This window comes from Myotis nattereri, assembly GCF_964212035.1.
Source record: "Myotis nattereri genome assembly, chromosome: 20".
NCBI classification, from domain to species: domain Eukaryota; kingdom Metazoa; phylum Chordata; class Mammalia; order Chiroptera; family Vespertilionidae; genus Myotis; species Myotis nattereri.
The window spans coordinates 11,382,754-11,396,984 of NC_138096.1; the positions used below are offsets into that span (position 1 = coordinate 11,382,754).

Consider the following 14,231-nt stretch of genomic DNA (forward strand, 5'->3'; position numbering starts at 1 on the left):
TTGTTGTTAATCCTCACCTGGGGATATTTTTCCATTGATTTTCAGAGAGAGTGGAAGGGAAGGGGAGGGCGAGGGGGAGGAGGAGGGCGAGGGGGAGGGGGAGAACAACAATGAAAGAGAGACACATCAATTGGTTGTCTCCTGCGCACACCTGACTGGGGCTAGGGATGAGCCTGCAACCGAGGTACGTGCCCTTGGCTGGAAATGAACCCGCAACCCTTCAGTCCACAGGCCGAGGCTCTATCCACTGAGCCAAACTGGCCAAGGTTGAAAATGGCTTTACCTTTGCTGTGTTTCTGACCCAAGTGGGCGTCGCGTCCTAAGACTGTCCTGCCTTTGCTAAGCAATTCCGTTAAAGCCATAAAAGAGACCATAACTTGTAAACAGGCATGGGTTTCAGGTACAGCGATCACCGATGTGCACACACAGCGGCAGTAGGTACAGAGACAGCGGCAGTAGGTACAGAGACAGCGGCAGTAGGTACAGAGACAGCGGCAGTAGGTGCAGAGACAGCGGCAGTAGGTACAGAGACAGCGGCAGTAGGTACAGAGACAGCGGCAGTAGGTACAGAGACAGCGGCAGCAGGTACAGAGACAGCGGCAGTAGGTACAGAGACAGCGGCAGTAGGTACAGAGACAGTGGCAGTAGGTGCAGAGACAGCGGCAGTAGGTACAGAGACAGCGGCAGTAGGTACAGAGACAGCGAGGTCTAAGACCGATGGTCACAGGTGGTCCACAGGCAGGGGAGGAGGCAAGACCCAGGAGAGGGCAGGGATGATGGTTCCACTGACAGGAAAGGCATCGAAAGAGGAAGCTCTTGGCCACCCTCCTACTTAGAAGATAAGCAGCAAGCGTTTGGGGAATCGGCCTCTTGGAGCTGACCACAGAGATGAGGAATCTTTTACAGATATATAATTATTATTATTGTTGATTTCAAAGAAGGGAAAAGGAGAGCTAGAAACAGCAATGATGAGAGAGAGAGTCATTGATTGGCTGCCTCCTGCGCACCCCACACTGGGGATCGAGCCCTTTGACGGACAGGTGGGCCAGATGAGTCCTAAAGTCACAACTCAAAGCATCTGCGTTCCCCTAAAATAGTTATGAGATGAGTCCTTTTATTCTCCTGTCATCCTCACCCCTGACCAGTGACTGTAGCCCATTAACTTCAAACGTGCTATCTCTGTGCGCTCTTTAGAAATGCACTCCTAACATGTAATTATTTTAAATGACTAAATTATACTCAGTGGATGCTGTATTTCTTCAGAAAAATGAGCAGGCGGACTTGCTGGGTGTGTACGATGTGCAGAGATGCGTCGAAGAGGCCCCCTTCAAAGTAAGTAAGCCGTTACGTTCGATGGCCATGCTAAAGCATTTCACCGGGGGTCTATGCCTTCAACTGCTCTCTTAACAGTTTGCTCAGAAAGTAAAACCTGCATTCACGCACGAGTGACTCCCCCAGAGGACCAACCACCTATTACACAAGGTCCCGTTTTCGTTATTCGTGGTTCATACTTGAGAATTCGGCAAGTTAGATGTTTTCAGGGAGTCCGTTATGAGTAAACATTCTTAGATTTTTTTTTTTAAGTTTTATAGTATCTTAAAATGAAGTTATTTGATCCAAAATGTTCCTGGCTCAAATCCTCCACCTGCAGAGTTCTGAAAATCTTCATCCCCAGGTGGAAGAGGGGAGACTAGGAGTGAAGCCAAATGCTTACCAAGCTCCCCAAGTATGCTTGATATTGGGGAGTGTGTGTGTGTGGGAGGGGGGGGGAGACGGTGACCGTATCAACATGGGAAGTGTAAGGCCTGATAAAGGTAGCAAACCATGTGATTGGATCTGCTCAGCTCAGAGAAGGCCTGGGTGGAGGGTCCCTGTTGGGCTAACCGTGAGTGCCTAACCTAGCCCACGTGGAGACCTCGGTTCTGGCCACGGCTCCCGGCATGCATGCTCATGCCCCGAAGCAGCAAAATGCCCCAAAATGTTTGCAAGCTGTCATGTGTGGGCGGAGGAGGCAGGAAGACTCCAAGCTCGGCGAGTCACAAGACCAGGTGTGGCTGCTGCACTGACAGGCACAGTCAGCCTATTTGTCCAGAAGAAAGTGGGCAGGAGGGACACAAAAGAGGAGAACTTTTCTTTAAAAATCTGAGTGAGTGCTCTAGCCGGTTTGCTCAGTGGTCAGAACACTGACCCCTAGACTGAAGGGCCACTGGTTCGATTCCAGTCAAGGGCACGTGCCTCAGTTGCAGGCTCCATCCCTGGCCCTGGTCGGGGAACCAGTCGATGTCTCTCTCTCACATGGATGTTTCTCTCTCTCTCTCTCTCTCTCTCTCTCTCTCTCACCCTCCCTCCCTCCCTCCCTTCCTCCCACCCTCCTTCCCACTCTCTCTAAAAAATCAATGGGGGAAAATATCCTTGGGTGATGATTTAAAAATCAGGGTGGGTGGAAGGGGCAAAGGTGTTTAGAACAGTTCTGATGAGGACGCCCAGATGGCCGTGGGACAGGGTAGAACTTGTGAGATACTAAGAAAAACTTACAAGCAAAAAAAAAAAAAAATGGGTTTAAACCAAAAAGAGATGTCATTCCACAGTTTTATCCCCAACCATAATGTCTGCAACTATAGTCTCCTATCCCCATAAATCTCAGGAATCTGAGAGGCCGAAGACTTCTTCGGTCCAACTATTAGCAACACCAAATTTTAAGCTAAACCGTGGCAGTGATGGCGGGTGAGCCCATGCTGTGGGTCTCAGTCCCTCCTCAGTGAGCAGGACGGGGAGAACGGGGAGAAGGCAGCACACCCAGCCCAGCGCTGGCCCGCCTCACCGGGCTGGCAGGGTTGTTTTAGGCAACTGCTTCTCTCAAGTTCTAATAAGAGAAAAGAACAGTGAGTCAGATACCATTTCAGGGAAAGGTGGCTTTTAAAGCAATCTTCACAGCAGTGCGCTGCTAAGCCTCCGTGCTGCTGCAAACAGTCCACCTAATACCGGCAAGAGGCGCCTAAAATTTTAGAAAACAAAATCTATTTGACCTTTTTTTTTAAGGACTCCCAATAGTTTTCCATGTTCTAGGTTATTTTTTAACCTCTTTACCTAATCTCCCTTCATGGTATCAGGTACCTGCTAATGCCAGTGGCTGTTCCATCAATACTCATTACGGGGCTAACGGGGCCAGAATTAGTCCGGGGGACAGTGGGAGCGTGTGTCCACAAGCTGTCTTTCGGGAGATGCAGCTACTAAAAACGGGGACCTTAGGAATGGGTCATAAGCTCAATGGCAATGAGCACACTGAGTATTTTGACAGCGGGAAACTAAGATGATTGATAGGGAAGCATTGCCAATTCACCTCAAAAGCCCCCCAAAACGAACAGAAATAAAGCCTTCAAGTCAGCATCTTTCACGGACACTTTCTAAATGGTAAACGGTTTTTTTAAATACTGTTTTAAGTGAAATGTAACTTGACATGTTATTCGCAGCAATAAAATTAAACCCCTCAACATGTAAAAATTATAGCAAATAATAGACAATATATCTATACATAACTTTATTATCTGAATGCAATCAAATAGGGTACGTGGATAAACTAAGATTCTATTAGATGAGCAGGCAAGCACGTTGCTGCATACAATGCCTAACCCTTTACAAGCACTTTGGCAATTTGTACCGAGACCCTAAAAAAGGTGCACCTTTCGGCCCACTGGATCCCACTCCTGCTAATGTCCTAAGGCAGTGGTTCTCAACCTTCTGGCCCTTTAAATACAGTTCCTCATGTTGTGACCCCAACCATAACATTATTTTCGTTGCTACTTCATCACTATAATGTTGCTACTGTTATGAATCGTCATGTAAATATCTAATATGCAGGATGGTCTTAGGCGACCCCTGTGAAAGGGTCGTTCGACCGCCAAAGGGGTCTCGACCCACAGATTGAGAACCGCTGTAAGGAGTTACTCTACCTGTGAGGGCGTGGCAAGCCTTTCTCACAGCTGGGCCACAGTGGGTTTTAAGGGTGAAAGTGGAAAATCATCAAACTGCTCACTGGAAATAATTATGTAAACTACGAAATGCCCCTTGTAGAATACTCCTTAATCATGATAAATGGTAGGGAATATAAAAGATTATAAATTACAACACTACAAATGGTTATTAAGACAACTGTGAAGACATATAAAAAGGTCATTATAAATATATATATCTATAATAATAAAAGGGCAATATGCTAATTAGACTGGGCATCATTCTGGATATCCTTCTGGATGAAGCCAGGGCCCCGGGGGCCAGTGCCGGCAGCCAGGGGAAGGAAGGCCTACTCTTGCACAAATTTTGTGCATCAGGCCTGCCTCTTTCTCTCTCTCTCTCTCTCTCTCTCTCTCTCTCTCTCTCTCTCTCTCTCGTGCACTGGGTGGAGGGGGGGAGGGGAGTGTCCCTCAGCCCAGCCTGCCCCCTCTCACATACTGGGAGCCCTCAGGCGTTGACCCCCATCACCCTCCGATCGCCTGATCGGCCCCTTGCCCAGGCCTGACGCCTCCGCCAGAGGTGTCAGGCTTGGACAGGGGACCCCCATCTCCCCCCGATCACTGGCTCTGGCCCCCACCCAGGCCTGAGGCCTCTGGCCCAGGAATCATGCCTGGGCAGGGGACCCCCATCTCCCTCTGATCGCTTGCTCCACCCCCCGCCCAAGCCTGACGCCTCTGACCCAGGCTTCAGGCCTGGGCAAGGGGACCATCATATCCCCCCAATCCCCGGCTCCGCCCCCTACCCAGGCCTGAGGCCTCGGCCAGAGGAGTTGACCCTCATCACCCTCCGATCACCAATCACTGGATCGGCCCCTTGACCAGGCCTGAGGCCTCCGGCAGAGGTGTCAGGCCTGGGCAGGGGACCCCCAGCTCCCCGCGGTTGCAGGCTCCGCCCCTGCCCAGGCCTAACGCCTCTGGCCTAGGCATCCGGCCTGGGCAGCGGGGACCTGCAGTGGCAGCAGGGGGCGCCACGATTGTGGGCTTCGCTTTAGGCCCAGACAAGGGACTCCTAGCTCCTGGGACTGCCAGCTTCGACCGTGCCCAGCTCCCATCGCTGGCTCCACCCCTACTTCCTGCTATCACTGGCCAGGGCAGCAAAGGTGCCTGATTCTCTGATCATGGCTGGGGGGCATGGCAAAGGCGCCTGATTCTCCGATCATGGCTGGGGGGCAGGGCAAAGGCAGCCCCAGGGCTGCCTTTGCCCTGCCCCCCAGCTCTTAGCTCCCCCCTGGGTTTCCGATCACTGTCAGTGGCAGGGGGCTTCTTCCTGCTTTCCCTTTCGCCTCCCTGCACTGTGCCTACATATGCAAATTAGCCGCCATCTTGTTGGCAGTTAACTGCCAATCTTAGTTGGCAGTTAATTTGCATATAGCCCTGATTAGCCAATGAAAACGGTATCGCCGTACGCCAATTACCATTTTTCTCTTTTATTAGTGTAGATATATATATATGTTTATATAGATAGATAGATAGATATAGTATCCCAAAAAATGTATACACACTTTTTTCTGTTAGCTCAATTGATGTTTCTTTCTTTTCAGATTTAACCCATTGGAATTAATAATTATTCAAAGTGTATATTCATTTTTGGCACACCCTATATATATAAGGAAACACACACACACACACACACACACACACACACACATACACATAAGGTATACACAAACACAAACACACAAGCAGAGTATGATTACTTCTTAGTTAAAAACAGACACACAACAAAAAGACTAAAAAGAAATAAATCAAAATATTGATAGTGGTAATTTGGGAACAGGGATCTTATAGGACTACTACAGGCCCAATGCACAATTTCGTGCAAGAGTAGGCCTTCCTTCCCCCGGCAGCCAGCACCGGCTTCCCTCTGCACCGGGGACCTGGGCTTCCCTCACAGCCCCAGTTTCATCTGGAAGGTCATCCGGAAGGGCATCTGGAAGGACGTCCAGTCTAATTAGGATCATATTATACTTTTATTATTATACATAATTCTTTATCATCTTAAAAATGTATTTGATCACATTTTCAACTTCCTAATACCTTTATAATTCTTACAAGTTTAAGCGTTTAGGAAGTAAAAATGAAATGGAAAAGATCACAAGAAGGTAAAACTCCCATCCAAAACCTCACACAGGTGCCATGTGATTATATTTTGGTGTTACTTTCAAGATACAGTGGGGCCTTGACTTACGAGTTTAATTCGTTCCATGACAGAGCTCGTAACTCCAATTACTCGTATGTCAAATCAACAGTGAACGAGTGAGACACGTGATGCTGTGGCATTCACTCTGACGTTCGCTGCGCCAACTAGCGGTGGGGTATCTGAAGCTGGCTCATAACCGGAATTTTAGCTCACAACTCAAAGCAAAAAATCAGCTGAGAGACAGCTCGTATCTCGAAAAACTCGTTAGTCGGGGCACTCGTAAGTCAAGGCCCCACTGTAGTATCAAACCTTGAGAATATTTTAGTGTAATGAGCACCTCTTGCTTCTTTTCAAAGCCTTACTTCGGAGGAAGTGTCACAGTGGGCCCAGTCTTTTGAGAAGCTGATGGCGACAAAATGTGAGTATCATGTCTATGTCATCTTGGAATAATCAGTCGGTTTCATTCTTAGGGGGAAGGGGACCCTGGATGATGACTGTAGACCCTCTTCTCCCCGCCGTCTACGTGGCAACAGCCACAGTTAAAAAAGGAAACCCTGAAAATAGTCTGTCCTGTCAACCACCATGATTTCCTTGGGCGTTAATTACAACAAGATTAGTCACTGTGAATATTTATTCCTCACAAGTCAATGTGTAAAATCCCTTGGAAAATATGCTTAAATAGTAACATGCTGAAATACGCTCCCTCACCATCGCCGGCTAAAGTTAGAAATTTTTTTTTAATTAACAACTTGCTTTTCTTCGTGCCTTCAAAAGTGGGAATACATTTGAGTCGTGATGTGCTAAAACGCCTCAGAGCTCATTTCTTGACTGGATCAGTGTCTCAGTGAAGTGAGCCTTATACGGTTCTATGTAAGTCTCAGCATTCAGAGGGCATAAATGCAAAATGACAGCAGTGGATCGGAGGGCGATAAAGTCATGGGCTCAAGGCAAGAAATACGAAGGAGTACATGCACCCATGTGGGCAGTCAGTGCGTTTGGGGTACCTCATAGCAATGTCAACTGTCCATTCCGTGCAGGAATCCTAGGGATTGGGTGTGAAAACTGGTCTCATAAAGAAAAACCTCCACAATGAATTAAGCAGAAAGTACCCCGCGAAATTTTCAAGTCTGCAGATGACAGGAAATACTCCAAGCTTCCAAACATCAAAGGTTTTAGGGAAGAACTGTCTTCAAATGAACACAGAAGTCATAGTAAGTTTTTAAATGAATCCTGAAAAAAAAAAATAGTCTGAGCTATTAGTCATCTCTTCACAAAAAATATATGAGGATTACTGAAGACTTTTCCTGAAATGATGGTGAACCAAAACACCAAACAGGGCCCAAAAATACCATCACGGTACTAGGTGTCCACCAAGAAGAAAAATGGGGGGGAAATCCTAGGGGTATTTCTGATGGCTAGGCCCAGTAGGACTAGGAAAGACACGAAAATATGCCTTTGAAATGACAAGGAGGCCAACCATCCCAGAAAACCCAAGGGTTCCTCATACTAGTAACGTCAAGACTGACAAATAATCCAAATCCAAATCTATAATGTCAGGCAGAAAGACAGAAAGAAGGTTCCTACATATACTGATTAACCAAAATCTCACAAGATGAGAATAGAGGTCGCCCACTGACATCTGAGCAAAGTGTGTTTAATAGAAACAAAAAGAAGTTTAGTAAAGCTATAAGCCACGCCCTTGGATGACTCATCCAGCCGGCCCTGTGTCCGGCAGACCCACCAGGCCCCAGGGACACTGGGGTGAACAAGGCCAAGGTCACTGTGCTCAGCTCCTGGGCTCCCCCTAGAGGGAGGAGACAGACAACCAAGCAAATGAGCTAAGTAATGAATTCCAGAAAGTGGCCAGCGCCTTGGACAAAGTAAAGCCAGGCCACAGGACAAAGAAAGGCGGGCATCAGAGGACAATCCAGCTGGAGGAGTAGAGAACTGTCAGGAGGGACAAAATGTGAGCTAAGCGCTGAATGAGGAGAAGCAGCCGGCCACGCTGGGGCCTGGGCCAGAGGCCGAGCGGCGGGGAACCCAGATCCAAAAGCCCCGAGCTGTCAGTGAGGTGAGTGTCTTGGAATAACCACGAGGAGTGAACCTGCCTGCGGGAGCCGGGGGCCTTCTAGGCGACAGGAATGACCTTAGAGCCGTGGTTGGCAAACTGCGGCTCTCGAGCCACATGCGGCTCTTTGGCTCTTGAGTGTGGCTCTTCCTAAGCCTTAGGAGGACCCTAATTAAGTTAATAACAATGTACCTCTCTATATAGTTTAAGTTTAAAAAATGTGGCTCTCAAAAGAAATTTCAATCGTTGTACTGTTGATATTTGGCTCTGTTGACTAGTGAGTTTGCCAACCAGACAGCACCCTTTCCCCCTTTCTCAGTTATCACAGCCCCTGCAGACAGCCGTGGCCACCCTATGCTGACACGTGTAGGATCATCACACTGCCGGGTGCTGTTCACGCCAGGGGACGGCCTCGGCTGGCCTGGGCACCTTCCTTTTTATGGTGGACTTTCAGCGTCACCGAGAGACACTGTGGTCCCCTCGTGTGCATCCGGATGCGGAGGCAGAGCCCCCTCCCGGCTCCCTTCCTCTGGGGAGAGATGTGCTGCTGCGGTGTTGATTGGCAGCTCCCCGCTCATCCCTGCTGTTGCCATGGTTTCCTCCCCCAACCCTCCAATTACCCACAGCCCTGCCTCAGCTTTTCCCACTTAGCACCTTCGTCTTCGCTCATATCTCATGCTCTCTGTCCCCTTGCAGGGGACAAAACAAAACAACAACAGAGACACCACTGTTCCATGAGAACATTTTTTTTTGTCTCACTCTCAGAAACCCAACAAGTAACCGTGTGCCAAGTATAATAATCCTCTGGTCTTTGGTGCTTTTCCTGGATGCTGAATAATTAGGCTCTGCTTCACTTTTCAAAACCTATGCGAGTCATTTTAGAAGATAGAAGCAGGAGGGACACAGGGGCTGGAATGACAGGCATTTATTCTCTGATTGCGTACCTGCAGTGTGTGGGCTCTGGGCACCTGCCCATGAAGAAACTGCAGTCCCAGTTCCCAGAGGGTGTGCAGGCGAGGGTGTGCAGGCGAGGATGTGCAGGAGAGGGTGTGCAGGTGAGGGTGTGCAGGTGAGGGTGTGCAGGCGAGGGTGTGCAGGCGAGGGTGTGCAGGAGAGGGTGTGCAGGCGAGGGTGTGCAGGAGAGGGTGTGCAGGTGAGGGTGTGCAGGAGAGGGTGTGCAGGAGAGGGTGTGCAGGTGAGGGTGTGCAGGAGAGGGTGTGCAGGCGAGGGTGTGCAGGTGAGTGTGTGCAGGTGAGGGTGTGCAGGTGAGGGTGTGCAGGCGAGGGTGTGCAGGCGAGGGTGTGCAGGTAAGGGTGTGCAGGTGAGGGTGTGCAGGCGAGGGTGTACAGGCGAGGGTGTACAGGTTAGTGTGTGCAGGTGAGGGTGTACAGGTGAGGGGGATCATGATGGATGTAAGCCAATAAGTGCAGTAGACTGCGGTACAGAGTGAAACGTAATCTAAGTAGGTGTGTACTAGGTGCTCTGTGTCAACTGACAGGGACATGGCAAGTTCAGAGTAATTTTTCCAGAAACTGAGATACCTCAGCTCCTTTAAAGGCATCTTAAGGAAATAATTAGAGATGCAAAGATTTATGAACCAATATGTTCAATGTAGGGTAATCTGTAACTTCACACATTGCAGACAGAGCACAAGAATTCTCGCTTCATGTTACACAGTGTTTTACCGAGTCTCATAGTTCAAAAAGATACCAGCTTGTAAGAACATGTAATAAATAACTTCAAAATGCAATGGGTATTGAATTTTAAAGCGTGCCTGTAACATTTATGTAAAACTTTTTTGTACTGGTTCAATAGAACTGTATCTGGCCACTGGGTAAAGCTAGCAATAAGACTACTGGTCCGCAATGTGTTAAAATGGGGAAACAATCTACGTAGTCAATAACTGTGGTAAATCAGTAGATCAGAGCTTAGCTTTACAATGGACTATTTTTTTGTCTTTTTTTTCCAGTGGACTATTAAAACTAAAAAGGAAAAAATGTTTGCCACATGATGTTATATATTCAAGAGTGATACAAAATTGCTTTCACAGTTTAATACCAATAGGTTGACTTGTGTGTGTATCTGTTTGTGTAAACAAATTAATACTAGTTGGACAGGAATTAAATATGAACAAAGGGTTCATAGCATAGAAGGAAATAAAAAATTGCTAATGATGGTTATCTTTTAGAAGTTTTCTGTATTTAAAAACAGCCCACAGTACTTTGAGCTACTTTTATCAAAACAGAACAAGGAGACGTGAGGAGAAAAGGCCAGAAACGATTAATACCACAGAAGCCAACCCGGAGAATTTCAATTAAACAGACTTGCTATAAAAACGTCACACAGAAGCTGGTAGCATTGTGGAATTCATTATCCCCGATGGTGCCAACGGAAAATAAAAGGGATTTAAAACTGCTTTAGACACATTTCTGACAGAAGACCAAGGCACAGGCCACCCTGAGGATTCAACGATGGGGTGAGCTTGACAGCCCAGCAGAAAACAGCCCTGGGAGAACAGGGGCCACTGTCCTGACTCAGCCCAGAGCAGTGTCGGGTCGCCCGCCGGCATCGAAGTGCCGCCATGTGTCACCTCGCGGGTCATCGAAACACCCGTGTCAGCGACTGCTTTAAAAAGAACACGCGAGAGGGTCCCCAAGCGCCGCGGTGGTTTTCAAGAAAAAGGCGTACACGGTGCGTGACACAGGCCTCTTCTTCCCTCTTCTCAGTTTAATGGCCGGGTCCGTGCTGACGCCCATTCACTGCCTCGAGCAGCATCACCCACGGTGTCTTGAGCTTTGAAGGAAGAGCTTTGAAAAGGTCAGAGAGGGCTCCGTGGCCGGACTTGGAAAAGGCTTGTAACTCACTTGTGTGAGTCAATAGAAACGCTAGGCTGAGCCATTCCCTGCTGACTTTAAGAATTACTCAGATTCCTGGAACACTTTTATACATTTGGGTTTTCAGCTGCTCACCGGGGTTACGTGTACACATTAATCTAATGAAGACGGGATTCTGTAGAACAGCGATGGCGAACCTTTTGAGCTCGGCGTATCAGCGTTTTGAAAAACCCTAACTTAACTCTGGTGCCGTGTCACATATAGAAATTTTTTGATATTTGCAACCATCGTAAAACAAAGACTTATATTTTTGATATTTATTTTATATATTTAAATGCCATTTAACAAAGAAAAATCAACCAAAAAAATGAGTTCGCGTGTCACCTCTGACACGCGTGTCATAGGTTCGCCATCACTGCTGTAGAACATGCTGGAATCAGACCTAAAATATCTGGCAGGTTCCTGTCCACGTCAGCTTTCACTAGGCTATCATACAGTCACACACGCATTAGCATCCCAGTAATTGGCAGGCAGGTTCTGGAATGAACATCTCTCAACATTCTACTATACAATTAAGCTAAATACGAATATAAATGCAAATTTGGGATACAAAATCATTGGTTTCCAAATCCCCTCCCTATCCACCCACTCATCCACTCAATCCATCCAAGTAGCTGGTTAACTCTCATTCCAGGATCTGCAGATTTTATCTGGTATCTCATTTTTTCCCCTCTTTCATAGCTCATTTCTCCATTTTAGAGTCCTTATTTCCCGTTCCTGATGAAACACTCAATCAAGATTCCTCTGAGTACAAAATAGATCAAGTTGCTTTTTGTTTGTTAACATAGAACTCTGTTTCTTCCGATACACAGTGGAAATTATGGGCTCCCAGCTTCACATGTTAAGCCAGAAATGGCTTGCCTATCCATTCAGTTATTTCTTCACCAGGAGCACCACCTGCTATATCTGAGAGGAAGGGAGAGGGGGAGAGAGATAGAAGCATCAATGATTGAGGCAAAATCATTGTTCGGCTGCCTCCTGCACGCCCCCTACTGGGGATGGAGTCCACAACCCGGGCATGTGCCCTGACCGGGAATCGAACTGTGACCTTGTGGTTCATAGGTCGACACTCAACCACTGAGCCACGCCGGCTGGACCAGACTTTGTTTTTAAATGCATTATCTGTTTTTCAGAGTTGTTAATGACTTTGACCCCGGAAAATAAGTGATGTCTCCATTGCTTTCAGATGGGCCGGTAGTCTACGCGGCATACCTGAAGCTGGAGCACAGCGACGAGAACATCCAATTCTGGATGGCCTGTGAGACCTACAAGAAAATCGCCTCGCGATGGGGCAGACTCTCTCGGGCGAAGAAGCTTTACAAGATCTACATCCAGCCACAGTCCCCTAGAGAGGTACCCAGCCAACCGTGACCCTGAACGGAAATCAGGGTGTGCATGTCTGCTGCCCAGGCACACAGAGGGTCCGGGCTCCTTGCCTCCAAGGATGCTGTGAAGTCAGGGCTGTTCACCTCATTTCACAGATAAGAATCCTGAGAGTCAGAGAAGTGCACTAACTTGCCCAGCGACACACAGAGCAAAAGGGGAGAAATCAGGATTCAAAGTGAGGTCAAGGTCGCTCCCAGGCCTCTCTTTATGAAATGATTTTCATTCCCTCGTAGAGCGATTTACAAAGAAGAACTGGCTTTGCTAGAAGGAACTACGGTTACCATCAATAGGCACACTGACATCCCCGGTCGTGCTGGGCAAAGTCTGTGCCTCCACAGCAGCCCCCTCACCTGAGTTTAAAACCAGCAAAGCCAGCAAACGCTCACATGGATATCACTTCCCATCATGCACCTCTGCCTGCAAAAAACAGAGTCATGAGGGAAAGAGACACACTGAGACTCCTCCTGGTGGGGAGACGAGGGGGAACGAGAATTCTGATCAGGGGGGAGGACGGTAGATGAGATTCCTCTCACCCAGGACAGCCCTACGTTGGAGGACCTGTTCCTCAAAGCTCTCGTCTGGAAAATACTTGGCTTCCTGAAGTGACCACTTCTCTATTTCTCCACTTCTCTTCACCTTCTTCCCATTTCGGGGCACAGTCCATGAAATCAACATCCGTGCCTACTATGGAAGGCAAAGTTTAAAATAGCACCAACTTCCCTTTCTTCCTCGGGTAAACTTCCTTGTTTGTAGACTCCACCAACAAACCACTTGCACCCTCCCCAAGTAAGCAATGGTTTCTGCGATTTCCCGGTCTTTGGGGCGCGTGTTATTTTTATCTGGGATGTGGAGGTGGATGTTTACTTTTAAAGAAGCCAAGCGTTTACCTCCTATGTCTTTTGAGATACCAATGAAACAGCAAACAAAATAACCCTAGTCCACTGAACAGGAGAGGGGGGGATGCATTAAACCCTTGCATTACATTTTCATCTTTAATCCCGCCCACGGTTGCAATTTCACTTTTCAGATTAACATTGACAGTTCGACAAGAGAAACCATCATCAGGAATATTCAAGAACCCACTCCAACATGCTTTGAAGAGGCTCAAAAAATCGTGTATACGCACATGGAGAGAGACTCATACCCCAGGTTTCTCAAGTCGGAGATGTACCAGCAACTTCTGAAGACTATTCAGCCCAATGACAATTCCTGACGACCACTCAGAAGCTTAAACTGAAGGCAGTCTATTGCAAGTATTGGCTTTGTTCTTCTAACACACACACACACACACACACACAATGCAAAACAGAGTAGGAATAAAGTACAAGGAAAGGAACTATAAATTGAGTTCTCGTTCCCATCTGAAGGGATGGACTGGAGAACTCTGATCACATGACTAATACAATTTATGGCATACCTAAGTAGTGCTCTGAAAAAGGACAGTCTTTCTTCACAACGCCAATATTATTAACGTTTTTACTGTGGTCATCAACAGATGGAAGTTTTCTTATTAATGAAATTTTGTCACAATGTACAGATTAGTCCTTCAAAGGCTGTAGCTATATAAGTTGTGTCTCTAGCACAGTGGTTCTCAACCTTCCTAAGGCCACGACCCTTTAATACAGCTCCTCATGTTGTGGGGACCCCCAACCATAAAATTATTTTCGTTGCTACTTCATAACTGTCATTTTGCTACTGTTATGAATCGTAATGCAAATATCTGATAGGCAGTA

General features: G+C 47.5%; 1 protein-coding gene across 1 annotated transcript; it reads left to right on the forward strand.

The window, feature by feature from the left end:
- Window positions 1–1,267: 1,267 nt before the first annotated feature.
- Window positions 1,268–13,711, forward strand: RGS13 (regulator of G protein signaling 13; the record flags this gene model as incomplete). The annotated part of the gene is made up of 4 exons (XM_081114573.1): window positions 1,268–1,332; window positions 6,507–6,568; window positions 12,299–12,465; window positions 13,526–13,711. 4 exons carry the CDS (start codon window positions 1,268–1,270, stop codon window positions 13,709–13,711), a joined length of 480 nt encoding a protein of 159 aa, XP_080970699.1.
- Window positions 13,712–14,231: the final 520 nt, after the last annotated feature.